Source organism: Equus przewalskii, chromosome X (assembly GCF_037783145.1).
Source record: "Equus przewalskii isolate Varuska chromosome X, EquPr2, whole genome shotgun sequence".
Classification (NCBI taxonomy): domain Eukaryota; kingdom Metazoa; phylum Chordata; class Mammalia; order Perissodactyla; family Equidae; genus Equus; species Equus przewalskii.
In genome coordinates, this window is record NC_091863.1 from 15594039 (window position 1) to 15608268 (window position 14230).

Genomic DNA, 14230 nt, shown 5'->3' on the forward strand with positions numbered 1-14230 from the left:
TTCAAACTTTCTTCACCCTTCTTTGAAAGCACCTTCTTAACACTTTCCAGCACTACTTAGTCTGCAAAGGACCTTCACAAGCATTTGTAAAACATCACGATAATTTTGTGAGGCAGGCCTACTAAGCAATGCCTATTTTACAGCTGCCCAAGCTAGGGCTTAGAGAGCTTAAATAATTTGCCTAGCGTCACAGTAGAGGTATTGCGACAAGAATGGGGCCAGCCACCCAGTTCTGTGCTCCTGCTCAGGGTGCTCTTAATCTGCTCCCTCTGGCTGGTCACCAGTCAAGCATAACAGGAGCAGCAGCAGTCCCAGATGCCATTGGATCTTCCCCCATCAGAGCGTTTCTGACCTTTCGAACTCCCCCATGAAGTTATTCTAGGCTCTGACAGGTCATCCCTGTTTCCTTGGCTTAGACTGGCTTTTTAGGATGAGTAAGAAAGGAGACGCCCTATTTTTAATGTTTGCTATTTATAGTAAAGTATTTAAGTTACTTTTAAAGAAATAAAGGGAGAAGCATGTTAACTCCTGGAAACTAAATACTGTGCTCCTTGAAAATCCAATGTATAAAAATAAACCCATCTACTTGGGTTTATCCATAATACATTACATGATAATACAATTTCATGGCAGATATTATGTGCTTGGCCTTATATCATTTAATGCTCACTATTACCCTATGAGGTCAGGACCATTATTTATTCATTAATTCTCTCCAGAATTAGATGCTAGGTACTGTGCTACCGGTTCAATGCTGAGACATGGTACAAGGCATGGCCCTTGCACTCATGGAACATATAGTCTAGTGGGAGAGACGGCCAATAAACAGTTACATAATCGAAAACCTGCAATTGTGGTGAGTGCTGTGAAGATGAGGTATAATAACGTTCTGAGAGGGTAAAATAGAGGAATATGACCTAGTCAGGATGGCGAGGAGGACTTCTTTGAGATCATAGGCACGAGAGGAACAAACCAGATGAGGAAGGGGTAGGGGGTGGGGTGGAGTGTTTTAGGCAGAGGGAACTGCATGTGCAAAGGCTTTCTAGTAGGATGGAGCCTGGTGCTTAAGGACTAAAAAAGAAGGCCAATGTGGCCAGAATACAGGTAGTGACAAGTATATAAAGCGATGTTGCTGAGGTAGTTAGGGGCCAGACTGAGGGGGCTCCTTGGCCACCTTAAGAATTTGACTTTATTCCAAAAGCAAAGGGAGCTACTAAAGGGTTAAGGGGGTAGAGTATAAGATTAGCTCCTCTTGGCTGTCATGTAAATAATGGCTTGAGGCAAGAATAACTTTGGGAAGCTCCCGTTACAGCCTCTTTCAATAGGCCAGGGAGAAATGTTAGTGGCTAGCCTGGAGGAGTGGCAATGGAAGAGGAGAGAATGGGCACATTTGAAAAGTCTTCACTAAATCAACAGAACTTGCTGACAGATCAGATTGGTGGGGGGAGTGGGGTGGGGACTAGAAGGATATGTCAAGAATGCCTCCCAAGTCTCTGGCTTGCTTAACTGGATGCCATTCACAGTGACAGAGAAAAATGAAACAGGACAGGTTTAGGAGGTAGGGGAAAATCATGAGTTTGGTCTTATACATGTTGAGTTTAAACTGCCTTTGAGATATGTGAAGAGAAAAAAATAAACAGCTGCACACAGAGTTCAGAGTTTGGAGGTGCGATCTATATTGGAGATATAAATCTGTTATGTCAGCAGTATGGGGGTTGTAATTAAGATAGTGGGCATAGAGAAAATAATTAGTAGAGAGTATAGAGCGAGGAGAAGGTAGCCTAGAATGGAACTTTGAGGAATTTCAATACTTAATGACTGGCTAGAAGAAGAAAATGGGGCTCCAAGAGCTTAAGTAACTTGCTCAAGCACACACAGCAAGTAAGCAGAAGAAAAAGAAAATTGAAGTCTGGCTGACCTAGAGCCCAAATTTGAAGCTGTCACGTTCTGCTGGCTACTTAATCTACATTCGGATTAGAAGCATCACTTTGGTTTGAAAGAGGTTAACAGCTGTAACAAATTACGTGTGTTAGCCAAGAACTGCTAAATAGTCCTATTAAAATACACGAGAAAGCTCAACTGATGTTGTTTTGAAGCTTGCAAAGCATGATATCTTCAAATGTTTCCTTACAGAGAGGTGGTAAGGAAGCACTGAAATGTGAAAGTTGAAGGCAATCTTAGAACCTTCCTCTTGCTGAGAAATGAACTAGACAGATCTAGTAGTAGTAACGATAATGCTGTACTTCTCAAAATGGAGTACAGGATGGGCTCCAGAGGTGTAGAGCAGAGGGACAAGGAATACTCAAAGGAAAATCATAAAGATGTTGCATCTTCTGGAGCAATGTTTAGTTGGCGCCTTTGGGAAATATTTTTTGATATTAAAAACAAACATGGAGGGGCTGGCCCAGTGGTGTAGTGGTTAAGTTTGCGCGCTCTGCTTTGGCGGCCTGGGGTTCGAGGGTTTGGATCCCAGGCATGGACCTACACACTGCTCATCAAGCCACGCTGTGGTGGCATCCCACATACAAAATAGAGAAATATTGGCACAGATATTAGTTCAGCAACAATCTTCCTCAAGCAAAAAAAGAGGAAGATTGGCAACAGATGTTAGCTCAGGGCCAAACATCCTCACACTCACACACACACAAAAAACAAAAAACAAAAACACAGATATCATTGAATAGCATGAAACCTTTGCATTCATTTTAAAGACAAGCTGTAAGTCCCCCAAACCCCATACTTGTAGTGGTAACCCCCCACCCTAGTTCCTTGGGAGCACCCATTCACTTCCTTCTGGAATTAGGGATACTCGAGGCAAGACTGGGATGCACTGCTATAATGTATTGCAAGATCACCTTCCAATTCTACATGAAGACTCAAAAAGAGGTCAGTGTATCAAGGGAATATTTTGTGATTTTTACTTTTTGTGATTCAGGAAGTGCAATTAGAAAGGTCATATGGTCTTGAAGATAAAATGAATATGAAGTGAATATTGCCAATTTACGAGAGTTTCCAACGTACTTTTGAGTGACTTTATTCATTTTCCCACACTTAGTGAGAAATGTAAAAACACAGAAAACACTGCTTGTAGGGAGATCAGTAGTATTTCATAAAATATTTTTGTTCCTCATCTCTATGAAATACACATGAATTCCAAAAAACAACTTTTTAAAAAGCACACACTCACGACCTACCTTTCCAAATGATCCCTGCCCTAATACTTTTAAAAGTTCAAATTGGGAAGGATCTGCCTTTTCGTGTCCTTCCTTTACATGATGTGTGATTGCAATTTCTTTGATACTGCCTTCTTCCTGTTGATGCAAATAGAAGGGGAGAAAACAGAGTCAGAGTTACTTTCTCCAGCTATAAATCAAGCAATATAAATTTAGCGTATCATATTAGAAATCCTCAAATTAACATGCACAAATCACCTTTACTGACCCACCAAATAAACAGAAAACACATGCCAAGTAAATACACTTTCAAGTTAAATGTCAGAGACAGAATAATACCAGCCTACCATGTAGGCCAACTTAACCTCTACATAAGATTACCACTGAGTATTTCCAAGTCTTTATTCTTCCTACTGGAGATACATAGAATAAACAGTTTCATGGGTGAGAGCAGAGGGTGTAAAGAAGTCTGAAAATAGATCAGAGTAATCTGCTGTGCTCTGAGATGTGGTTGTATTAGGTAGAACCAATGCTATACATAAAAAAGCCCTGTTTATTGGGGAGAGGGGTTGAAAGATATTCCAGGGTAAACGTGGAGATTTCTACCCTCGGCAAGGCTGTTTGAATTAGTATGCTGAAGTTTATTGTGTTTGAAATATCTAAGTTACTTTCTGTTTCCAGGACTACCTGAGATCTGAGAGGGAAGAAAGGAATAACCCTAAAACACAAAATCAAAAAAGATCCAACATTTGGATGGAGGATTAGACACAGGAAAAAAAAGACTATCTCGCATGATGGAACTGTGGAAGGTCTTGGGGTTAAGAGGAGTTTTAAAGATAGTGGACACTTTAGTATATCTGAGGGAAAGTGTTAGAAGAGAGAGAAAGGTTGAAAATATATGTAAATATACATAGAATTTCAATTACTTATTCATCCTGAGATCAGCAGATTAAGTACACCTTATTTAATCAAGACATGTACTATATGTTACAGCCAAAAACTACAACAATAAAACAAAACCCAGTAAAACCAGAAAACATAAGCCTGTCAAAGACTCTTTTCTTTCTTTCTTTTTTTTTGGCTTATAATGCTATATTTTTTTCTAGAGCATAAGGACTATTAGTAGAATCTAAATGTATTATATAAACATAAATAATTCATTATTTTTACTACCATTGTATTCCATATAAATGTTTGAGCCCAATTAACATTTTCGGAGACACTAACAGAATGCTGGCAATACAGGGAATTACAAAGATTTCTCAGAAAGATATACCAGGGAATCCTAACATGGTAGCCTTCAAAAATGAGTAGTAAAAGAAAAAAAGTTTCTGTAAGAGCACAAAAAAGAAATCCAGGCCCACCATTTCACTCCGTAAAACGGAGGCTATAGTTTGTAGATTGTCTTACTACTGAGGCAGTTTAATCATTTTGGACTCTCTTGGAATTTTGGCAACAAAAATAAAACAACCCTCTAAGATAGTTTAGTCCTTTATTTTGTAATTTTACATGCACTATCTCCTTTAATTCTCACAACAATTGTGTGCAGTAGGCACTAGGGTAGAATCAAGCATTAGCTGACTCTAAGATTCTACCCCCTTCCTGGGCACTCCTTCTCTCCAAACGAGACGTTTCCAGGGCTTGAGAGTGATAGCCCTTCATAGCTACATTAGGAAAGGCCAGAAGCAAATTACCAAATTCTTTTTTAAAAAAAACTTTCAAAGAACCATGTATATGTGGGATTGATTAAGTAGGATTTAGATTAAAACTCTGCAAATATTTATTAAGTACCTACCATGTATCAAGCCTGGGTTAGGTGCTTTCTCACCTTTTATCTTATATTCATGCTTCACAACAAATCTTCAACTACTTATCAATATTAGAGAGGGCTGATGATAACATAGAGTGAAGTATACCCCAGAGCAAGCAAAAACATTTCAGAATTCTCTATGGACTCCTCCATTTACCACTAGAAATTTGACAGATCTTTTAAAGGCAAAATGGTTTGAATACTCTACAGTCTGAAGTTTGAGGAGATTAAGTAAAGATCACAAGCCAGTAAGTGGCAGATTTAGGGCTCAATTCCAGGTGTTCTGACTTCTGATGACTTCTAAAACAAGGCTCTTACCATTACACCACACAGACTGTCAGAGGCTCCTGGTGGTTCCCTGTCTAAGATCAAAAATGGGAACATACAGACTTATTCCCCTGGTCTTTGTAACTGGTCTGTATCTCTTAGGTCAGTTAGTTAAATTGATTAGAGAAGCAGTCTCTGAACTTTTGGTAGCACATCTTTATCAGTAAAAAATAAAAATTTAGCATATATCCAATATTTGCATACTTATTGGCTTATAAATTATATACATGTACTTTTTGTACTACTAAATGACATACATTTTTACATGGACATGAAACTACAAAGAGGTTCTCCTCTTTCTGTATCTTAAAGTGCTGTCACATCACACTTTGAAGACTAGTAGATTACAGACTTGAACTCATGCAGCCAACTTCATGGAGCGGATTCCAGCATGCGCCGGTTAGCTTCCTACGGAAAAAACTAATCTGCTCAAGAGCCTCACTGGAATCTAATAGCCATTTATGCCCCTAAATCATGAGGCTGTCAAGAACTATACTCTGTTGCGTTCCATATGTTTTACCACTTTTCTTTCTTGGGTAAGTGGTATGTGATTTATTAGGCTGCAATATTTTTTTGTCTTGTATTTCATAGCAAATACCTACTACAACTGTCTGTCACAAATAAAGGCACAACACAGGCAGGGAAGGATCACTTAATTACAAACATTTTGCATTCTGTAGCAGGCATACAGGATCAAGTCTTACCCTCATAGTGTGAGCTACGATCAGGCCATGGATCTCAAAATAAACATCAGTTACTATTCAAGAAAGATTTCATCTTTGATGACTACCCTTCCTTTCTTCTCTTGTCAAACAAGTTACTAAAAACTGCAGAGTCTCCCTTTGATCTCGTCACTCAATAAACATATACTGAAAAGACCTACTATGTCTCAAGCATGGTATTGGGAATACGTTTCTTCTTTCTCTTTCTATTTCCAATAGCATCATCCAGGTATGATCTTTCATTACCTTTCCTGTACAAAACTGAAACTAGCTTGGTTACTCATAATGCCCCTTTCTGCCACTGTCACTCCAATTCATCTTCCTGACAAATTCATTTTCTGAAAGTAGAAAGCTCTAGTCAGATGACCAGCTTGCTCAAAAACTCCTCCAAGTTTTCCCACATTAAAAGCACTACTTCACTTCAGTATCTGAGGCCCTCTACGATATGGCCTCAACCTACTTTTCCAATATTATCTCCCAACATTCCCTTATACATAGCCTTTTGTCACTTTGGGCTATTTCCTGTTCCCTAAATTTTTTGTTTCTATAATCAAAGTAATAGATGCACATGGGTAACAACTCAAATAGTGACAGAATAGCTTATGATGAAAAGTAAGTCTCTTCTCATTCCTATACCTAGGCTTTAAAAAAAATTAGCTCTTTCTGCACTTTGATAATTTCTTAGTTTATCAACTTTAAGACAATGTCTATCGATTTAAAAATAAGAAAGATGAGGGTCTCACTTATATTATACCCCTTCCTTCCATCATCTTCCTCTCGGCACTGTTTGATAATTACATTACTTTTACGTAAACCTCTTGTCTTTTCTATCAGTTTTAGATAGACTCCTAACTCTCCACTTTGTAAAGGGAGGCTAATAGTGCCCATATTCTTTCTCTCAAACTTTCTCCCACTTGCTGCTAGCTTTATTTTTACATTTTTATTAATTTAAGGCTATTAATATTAAGAAAACTAATAGTCTCTTTTGTATTCACAACCAAATCCTTCATACTGTCTCCATGGCCTGATTCTAAAAGCTGAAAGCCTATACATTTTCCCAACAATATATCGTTCAAATGCACGCTAGGTAGTATATTAAATCTCCTCTTACATGAGCCCATAACAATGACTTCTAGTACAACCCACAGGAACGTAAAAAAAGAAACCCACTTGATCAAATGCTTAAATTCATGATACATTTTATTTTGATTCCTATCTGGACCATGAATTTCTTGTAGTTTGCAGTTTTTCCTGTTTCTAACAGACCCCCCCATCATTCTGGGGGGGAGGGAGAGAGAGGTTAATTTGACCCTTATTCTTAATCTTTTCTTAGCCCTTAACCCTATTTTCCACTCCTCTGAGAGCCCTCTCTCACCCTCCCACCAGGACTGATTGTTCTCTTGGCTTTGCTACACAGCGATTACCTCGGGATATCTCTTCAGTGCTTTCCTGGTTGAATCCATTATTTTCAATTTCCCATGTCTCTCTCTTTCTTAGATTATTCCTTTGTAACTTCCTAAGAAAGGTGATGTGGAAGAAAACTTTCTGAACCTCACACATCTGAAAATGTCTTTATTTTGTCTTCATATTTGCATAGTTTGGCTTGGTACCAAATTCTGGAATAAAAACAATCTTGCCTCAGAATGTTGACGCCACTGGTCTATTGCATTCTAGCGGCCAGGGCTGCTGATGAGATGGGTGATGCTAGCTGATACACACTTTTTGGTAGGTGACCTGGTTTTTCTTTCCAGAAGCTTTAAGAATTTTCTCTGTTCTTGTACTTCTGAAATTCCACACTAGTGAGATAAATATGGGTCTTCTTTCCTTCAGAATGCTAGATGCTTGGTGAATCTTTATAATTAAAGACTCAACTTCTTTGGGGGAATTCTAACATTTCTTTGATAATTTCCTTCCATCCATTTTTAGGGTTTCTCTTTTTGCAACTCCTTTACTAGTTGGATATTGTATGTCTGGAACGGAATCTTTTATGTTACTTATCTTTTTTCTCTCCTATTTTCTGTCTCTATTTTCTAAGAGACTTTCTTGACTTTATCTTTCCAACCTCATACTGAATTTTTTATTCTGGCAAATCTTATTTTTAAATAAATTTAAGTGCTCCTTTTCTCAATGTTTCTTTTTTTTGAATAGCAACTTCTTCCACTCCCTGTCCTCTCTCCCCAAAATGGATGCAATCATTCCAAACCTCTTTGAGGATGCAAATTAGAATTTTAAAAATCTTTTTCTAAATTAGGCCTCAGAGAGTACAGAAAATCTTCTTGGTGGTGGAGAGGAAAAATCAATGTCTATGCCCAAGTTCCAAAAACTTGCTGCTGTTTTATCCTCAACACATTTTCTGCTCCTTCCAGGTTTAAATTTTCTAAGACCTAAATTTTTATAGTCACATCAGTAAACTATTTTCTATCTTTTACATATAGGCGAAGTCACAGTAGCATAACAGGCAAAATGTTCTTGGTTGGTATCCTGATGCCTAGATTGTGCTTAATGTCACCAGTTTTCCAAGTTATGAGAGTGTGACTATTTTAGAAATCAATCTGAGATTCAACTAGGACATACTACTAATACTTAAACAATCTTGGATAACAGGTAGGAAAGCCACAATGTGCTCTTCTAGCTCATACCTAGAATCCAACGAGATGGATGCAGAGAGGAATATCAAATTTCTGAAGGCACTGATAACCCAAGAACAGATTGACATTTGCATGTGACAAACCTATCTTATGTCACTAAATCACCTGTTACTGAAATAAATCTGTCACATGGAAACACAGAACTATGGCTTGTAGTTTGTAAAATTGTGTTTTTGCCCGTATGCTGTGAACAACTATAATTTTATGGAAAAAGAATTTTGTCAATGAAGGGGAGCATAGATATAAATTATATCCATAATAATTATTCTGTGAGGCTCACATATTTTTACATTCTCTGGCACAACTGTATTTTAAAATGACACATGGATATCTGTCCATTCATTACCACAAAAAAACTTAGTGTATTTAAAACACAATTATAATAAATTCCATATTGTTATTTTTACAAAATCTATGTTTATTTGGTAAGTAAAGGCCTAACTGTAGGCAGAATTGTGAGGCTGGCAGCTGGTCTACATCACAGCCCTGTATTATTCGTCTATGCTCCCACCACTTTCAGACATTTGCCACCCCCTCCTAGGCATTCAATATTCTCAAGCTATGGATGGGAATTCATTCATTCATCCATTGAAACATTTATTTATTGAGCATCTAAAACATGCCAGGCACTCTTCTAGGTGCCTGAGATATATAATAAATAAACAGAACAAAATCTCTGCCGTTTTGGGGAGAGACCTAATAATAATAGGTAAATTCATGTTAGAACAGGATAAATACCAAGGAAAAAAGATTCTAAGTTGGGTAAGAGGGATCAGAAGTGCAGGGATGGAAAGGAGGATTTGCCATTTCAAATAAAGGCAGCAGGGTAGGCTTTATTGAAAAGGTACTATTTGAGCAAAGACCCAAAGGAGGTGAGGGAGCCAACCATCTGGGGGAAGAATATTCCAGGTAAAGGAATAAGCCAGGGCAAAGGAACAAGCCAGAGCAAAGGCCAGTGTGGGAGCACACATGGAGACCAGTGTTTGTATCAGAGAGTGCGAAGGGAGGAAGAGAACAGGTCCAAGAGAGGACTAAACCTCAGGTGGCTCTTGTGCTTTTGCTTCTTCCCAATTGCCTGGTCCTACTGGACATGATTCTGATCTATGACATAGTCTCTTAAGCCCATTCCTTTTCGTTAGAAGGTAACACAGATCATGGGCCTAGGTGTTAGAGATACTAGGATAAAGAGTATCTGCCCTCTAGGAATTTACTTACAGTTTCAAAGATTTATTATTGGATAAATATCTGTTGGATGAGCCCTGACAGATAAACAAGGTTAGTTCAGTTAAAAAATATATAATTTTAGGGGCTGGCCCCGTGGCCGAGTGGTTAAGTTCGCGCGCTCCGCTGCAGGCAGCCCAGTGTTTCGTTGGTTCGAATCCTGGGCGCGGACATGGCACTGCTCATCAGACCACGCTGAGGCAGCGTCCCACATACCACAACTAGAAGAACCCACAACGAAGAATATACAACTATGTACCGGGGGGCTTTGGGGAGAAAAAGGAAATAATAAAATCTTTAAAAAATATATATATATATATAATTTTAGGAATTCTGTAAAGAGTGCCATTTTAGACATCACAGAAAAATGGCAGAACAAAATTCATGGACAAGTAGATCTTTTGGTGTTCCTTCAGGCACACAGAAAGCCATCTCATTTGTTTCCCAGGACCAAGAAAAGGCTCGTAGGTTCTCTCTTAAACGGTCTTTAAGGTTCACTCTTTAATGGGAAAGAAATTAATGTTTCCTTTTCAAGTTGAGAGGGGAAAAATACAACTTTGTTCTTAAAATGTAAAAAGGATTAAAGAAAAGTTACTGAAATCGATGCTGTCTATTTGAGTTATAGAAAACCTAATATTATAACATGCTAATATTAAGAAAACAAACTGGGTGATATTAATTGATTTTAAAGAATGATTCAACATTTGGCATTATGCCCTGCCTTGTATACATAATTTCCTTTTTCCTCCCCTCCCTTGAGGCAGGAAATGTGTTCTTAAGGCATTTGTATTTTCTAAATTGTTTTGAATGTCAGAAAATACTGTTGAGGCTTGAAGTAAAATATTTAAATGTTCCTTGGTAAAAGCCAACAAATAAGTATTTCTAATCATGGATATGTAACCATTATTTGGCCTAACATAAAAATGATCTTACAAATGAAAAATGTATACTTTATCTCTTAAATGTAACTCCAAATTAAAGTATCACTCTCTATATAGATACCTATAGTTCTATAATACATAGCTTTTTATTTTAAAAAGATATGTTAATTTTTTAGATGATCAAGATACATAAAAACTACTTGGCTGTGACACATAATTAGGCTGGTTATCAAGCCATGGTGAGAAACCACATTTTAATTTATTCTAGATTACAATTCGACCAAATCCAATTTACTTGATTTGTTAACAGATGATAAATATGCTCAGCATTTTTCCTTTAGCCAAATTCTTTAAGAGACTGTTCCAAGTCAGCTTCTTGTATCTGTTTGAGAAAATAGCATTGCTGGTTCTCCAACCTAACATTCTCAATCAGTGCTGTGAAGAGCACAGAGTTTTCTCCCAGTCGAGAATCCCAATCAACAAATTTAATTCTCTTTAAAGAGCAGCAGGATAGCACCATTCTCATGGCAAAAATCAAGTGATTTCAGGATTTTAGATTAAACATAATGCAAACTATCATTTACTAAGCACACTTTAACACAGTAATGCTTTGAAAATTTTGCCTACCTTAAGTTAGATAAAATTACTTGCTTAAAGTTACTTATATAGTTGATTAAAAACTTCAAATTTTTAAAGGAACCAATTTCAACAAAAATCCGATTTTAAGTTCTTGACTGTTTAAAATAATACATTCTCCTGTCCGTCAAAATATTGCTTACATTATGGGAATCTTCTAAATATTAGTAAGTTCACAATTTTGCTCATGCCTGGTTTAATACTGAGAGTTAGTCACTCGTTTTATATACAAAATTACAAACATTAGCAAGATAAAAATTACTGTAGCACTAAAAAGCCAATGTAAAAATAACTTTACAAAATATACAGAGTTCAAATGTATAATACACATAACTGGCTTACTTTTAGTAAACAGAAATATTATCCTTTAAAAGTTCTATAAAAACTGGCTTTGAATTCTGAAAAGGTTCTTAAAAGAAAATATAAAATGAAATAATTGTTTAATTAGGATAATTATACTTAGCTCCAACTAAAACATTTTAGTCTTTAAAGAAGTTGAACAAAGCTTACCTGTATAGGGCGAACACGAAAAGATAAAAATTTAAACATGGCTACGAAACCATGATGGTAACAAAAGAATTTCTGACCGTAAAACTTAAGTTAGAAAGGGAAGGCCAAGTCCCTGCAAAGTTTTCTCCTACCAGCTGTTCCGGCAATTAAAAAATTTCCTGTCAGGCGGGTCCTGAAATGCTAGAAAAAGAGGCCTGACAATTTTCCTGTGGTAAAAGAAAGGAGAAACGTAATGGCGGGGGCACTAATGTAGCTGATAGGTAGGGAGGCCAGAACAGGAAACCAAAACAGATTTGCTGATAGCAAAATCCTGTTGAAATGTTCTTTACTCCTGGTTCCCAGCAATCCAGACAATTTTCACGAGTGAAATGAACATTATTTTATTTCAGAGTCCTGAGAAATGCCAGTATTTCTTAACCAGACAACTCTTTAAAAGCAACTGAAACTAGGCAGCACTATTAAAATCATAATAGTCATTGATGCACAAAGTGAAATTTTACCCTTCGTAATGTTTATATACACACTCCAAAGGATAGTCTGAAGACTATTTTAAGGTTATATATAGACATGCCATGGGTGTTCCCTATCAACGAGGAAGAGTTTCATAACTACGGGAAGAAAATGAACACACGCAAGAAACTTTCTGATTGTGATGTAAGGATAAATTTCTTCCTTTCTTAAATGAAAGTAAATTACATTTAAATTCACACTGGTTATAAACATCAATTATCAATCAAGTTACAGACTTCAAGATCCACAGCTAAAACTCTCATTCCTAGTTGATAAAGTCTAAAAAAAAATAGAAAAAGTCCAATCCCTTGGTTATTAGCAAGCAAAAGGAACACACTGAAGAAGCCAACCTGGAAATGGAAGGGTCAAACTACCAGACAATCTCTTACTCCATTTCATCCTCTAATAGGTTCTAGAAGTTCTTCTAAGGTGTTTTTGCTTTGGAAAATTTTTCTTAAAGTATGCCAGTATTCAGAATGTGATCACCAAGATAGTGGCATTTAAACAAAACCAAAGGACAGAAGCATTGAGAGCTGTGGGAAAATGCTCTACTTAACATTTATTTAATCTATGTGGAATCATCAAAACCCTCAAGTGTTAAACTACATATCCTATACGAATTTAATAAAATCACTGAATTTTCAAAAACTGAAGAGCCTCTAGAAAACACCACAATCACCTTGCTTTCTGAATGAAGGAACTATGGTCAAGGTAGGCACATATTTAATGATGGAGCTATCTATAATGGGAACTCAGTTCAGCACTCCTGTATTGAGCAAACATTAGAGGGTCCATTAGGTGCTACAGGTACCATATGAAAGGCCAGGGCTCTTCCTGCTATATTAAATTTTTATGGCAACGTTTTATCAACATTCCTGCTATATCAAATTTTTTATGGCAATGTCCTATAAATGACCTAATGGAAAGTAAAGAATTAAAAAAACTGCCCAGTTAAAAAATTATCCTATGTAAACAAATACATTAGAATCAACTGGGACTCAAATAAATATCCAAGATAAAACTATGAATTCTTCCTGGGAAATTGTGCACGCTTTTTGATTAAAAATGCATGCCTAAATTTTTTCAGTAAGGAAAGCACTTAGAAAGTTTTTCATCAGAACACGAACCCTCCCATCTCCCCAAAGGAATTACTTAAGGCTCCTTACAATGCTACAAAGGGGCAGCAAGGCTAGGACAACCACCTAACACAGAACTGCAGTCTTAACATGAGGTGCCTCTTAAGACTGTCAAGAAGCAGCAAACGTCATGGTTACTGCTCAACCGATTATGACGTACAAAACAACACAGGAGCATCTCTGGACAGAGCAGTCATCAACTTTATCCAGTAATACTTCAGAACAGGAACAACCTTTTTTGAATTTAAAGGATTAGTCTAAATTGGCTTTAATGACTAGTGATGCTCAGGTCAACAATTTACACTATGCTCTGTGTTGTGCTTTCTAATATTGACACTAAGAAAACGAAGCAATATTTCAGATACCCAAATCTGAAATAAGTTTCTCTGAGTTGAAATGATGCCTTAATTAAAACAGCATGGTACTGCTGTATAAAAGATAAACAGAGCGACAGAAAAGAATCTAACACACTTTACATCTGAGGGAGATGTTAGGACATTTGGCTACCAGTTTGGAAAACGCAGAAGCCATAAAGGAACATACTGATGTAGATTTGATTATAAAACTTAAAAACTTCTCTACATCAAAAGGCACCATAAACAAAGTTAAAAGACTAACTCATGTGATTGGAATCCCTTATAGTCATGTTACAACTC

At 37.0% G+C, this 14230-nt stretch overlaps 1 protein-coding gene across 18 annotated transcripts in view; it reads right to left on the reverse strand.

The window, feature by feature from the left end:
* RPS6KA3 (ribosomal protein S6 kinase A3) overlaps window positions 1-14230 on the reverse strand; it is a 112083-nt gene that overhangs the window by 51003 nt on the left and 46850 nt on the right. For 17 of the 18 annotated variants that reach the window (XM_070603525.1, XM_070603531.1, XM_070603536.1 and 14 more), the window contains one exon: window positions 3195-3311. In XM_070603525.1, the coding sequence (XP_070459626.1) occupies window positions 3195-3311 (117 nt within the window). Of the gene's footprint in view, window positions 1-3194; window positions 3312-11928; window positions 12419-14230 lie in introns of those variants that run through there. The other variant, XM_008507225.2, reaches the window with a different exon arrangement.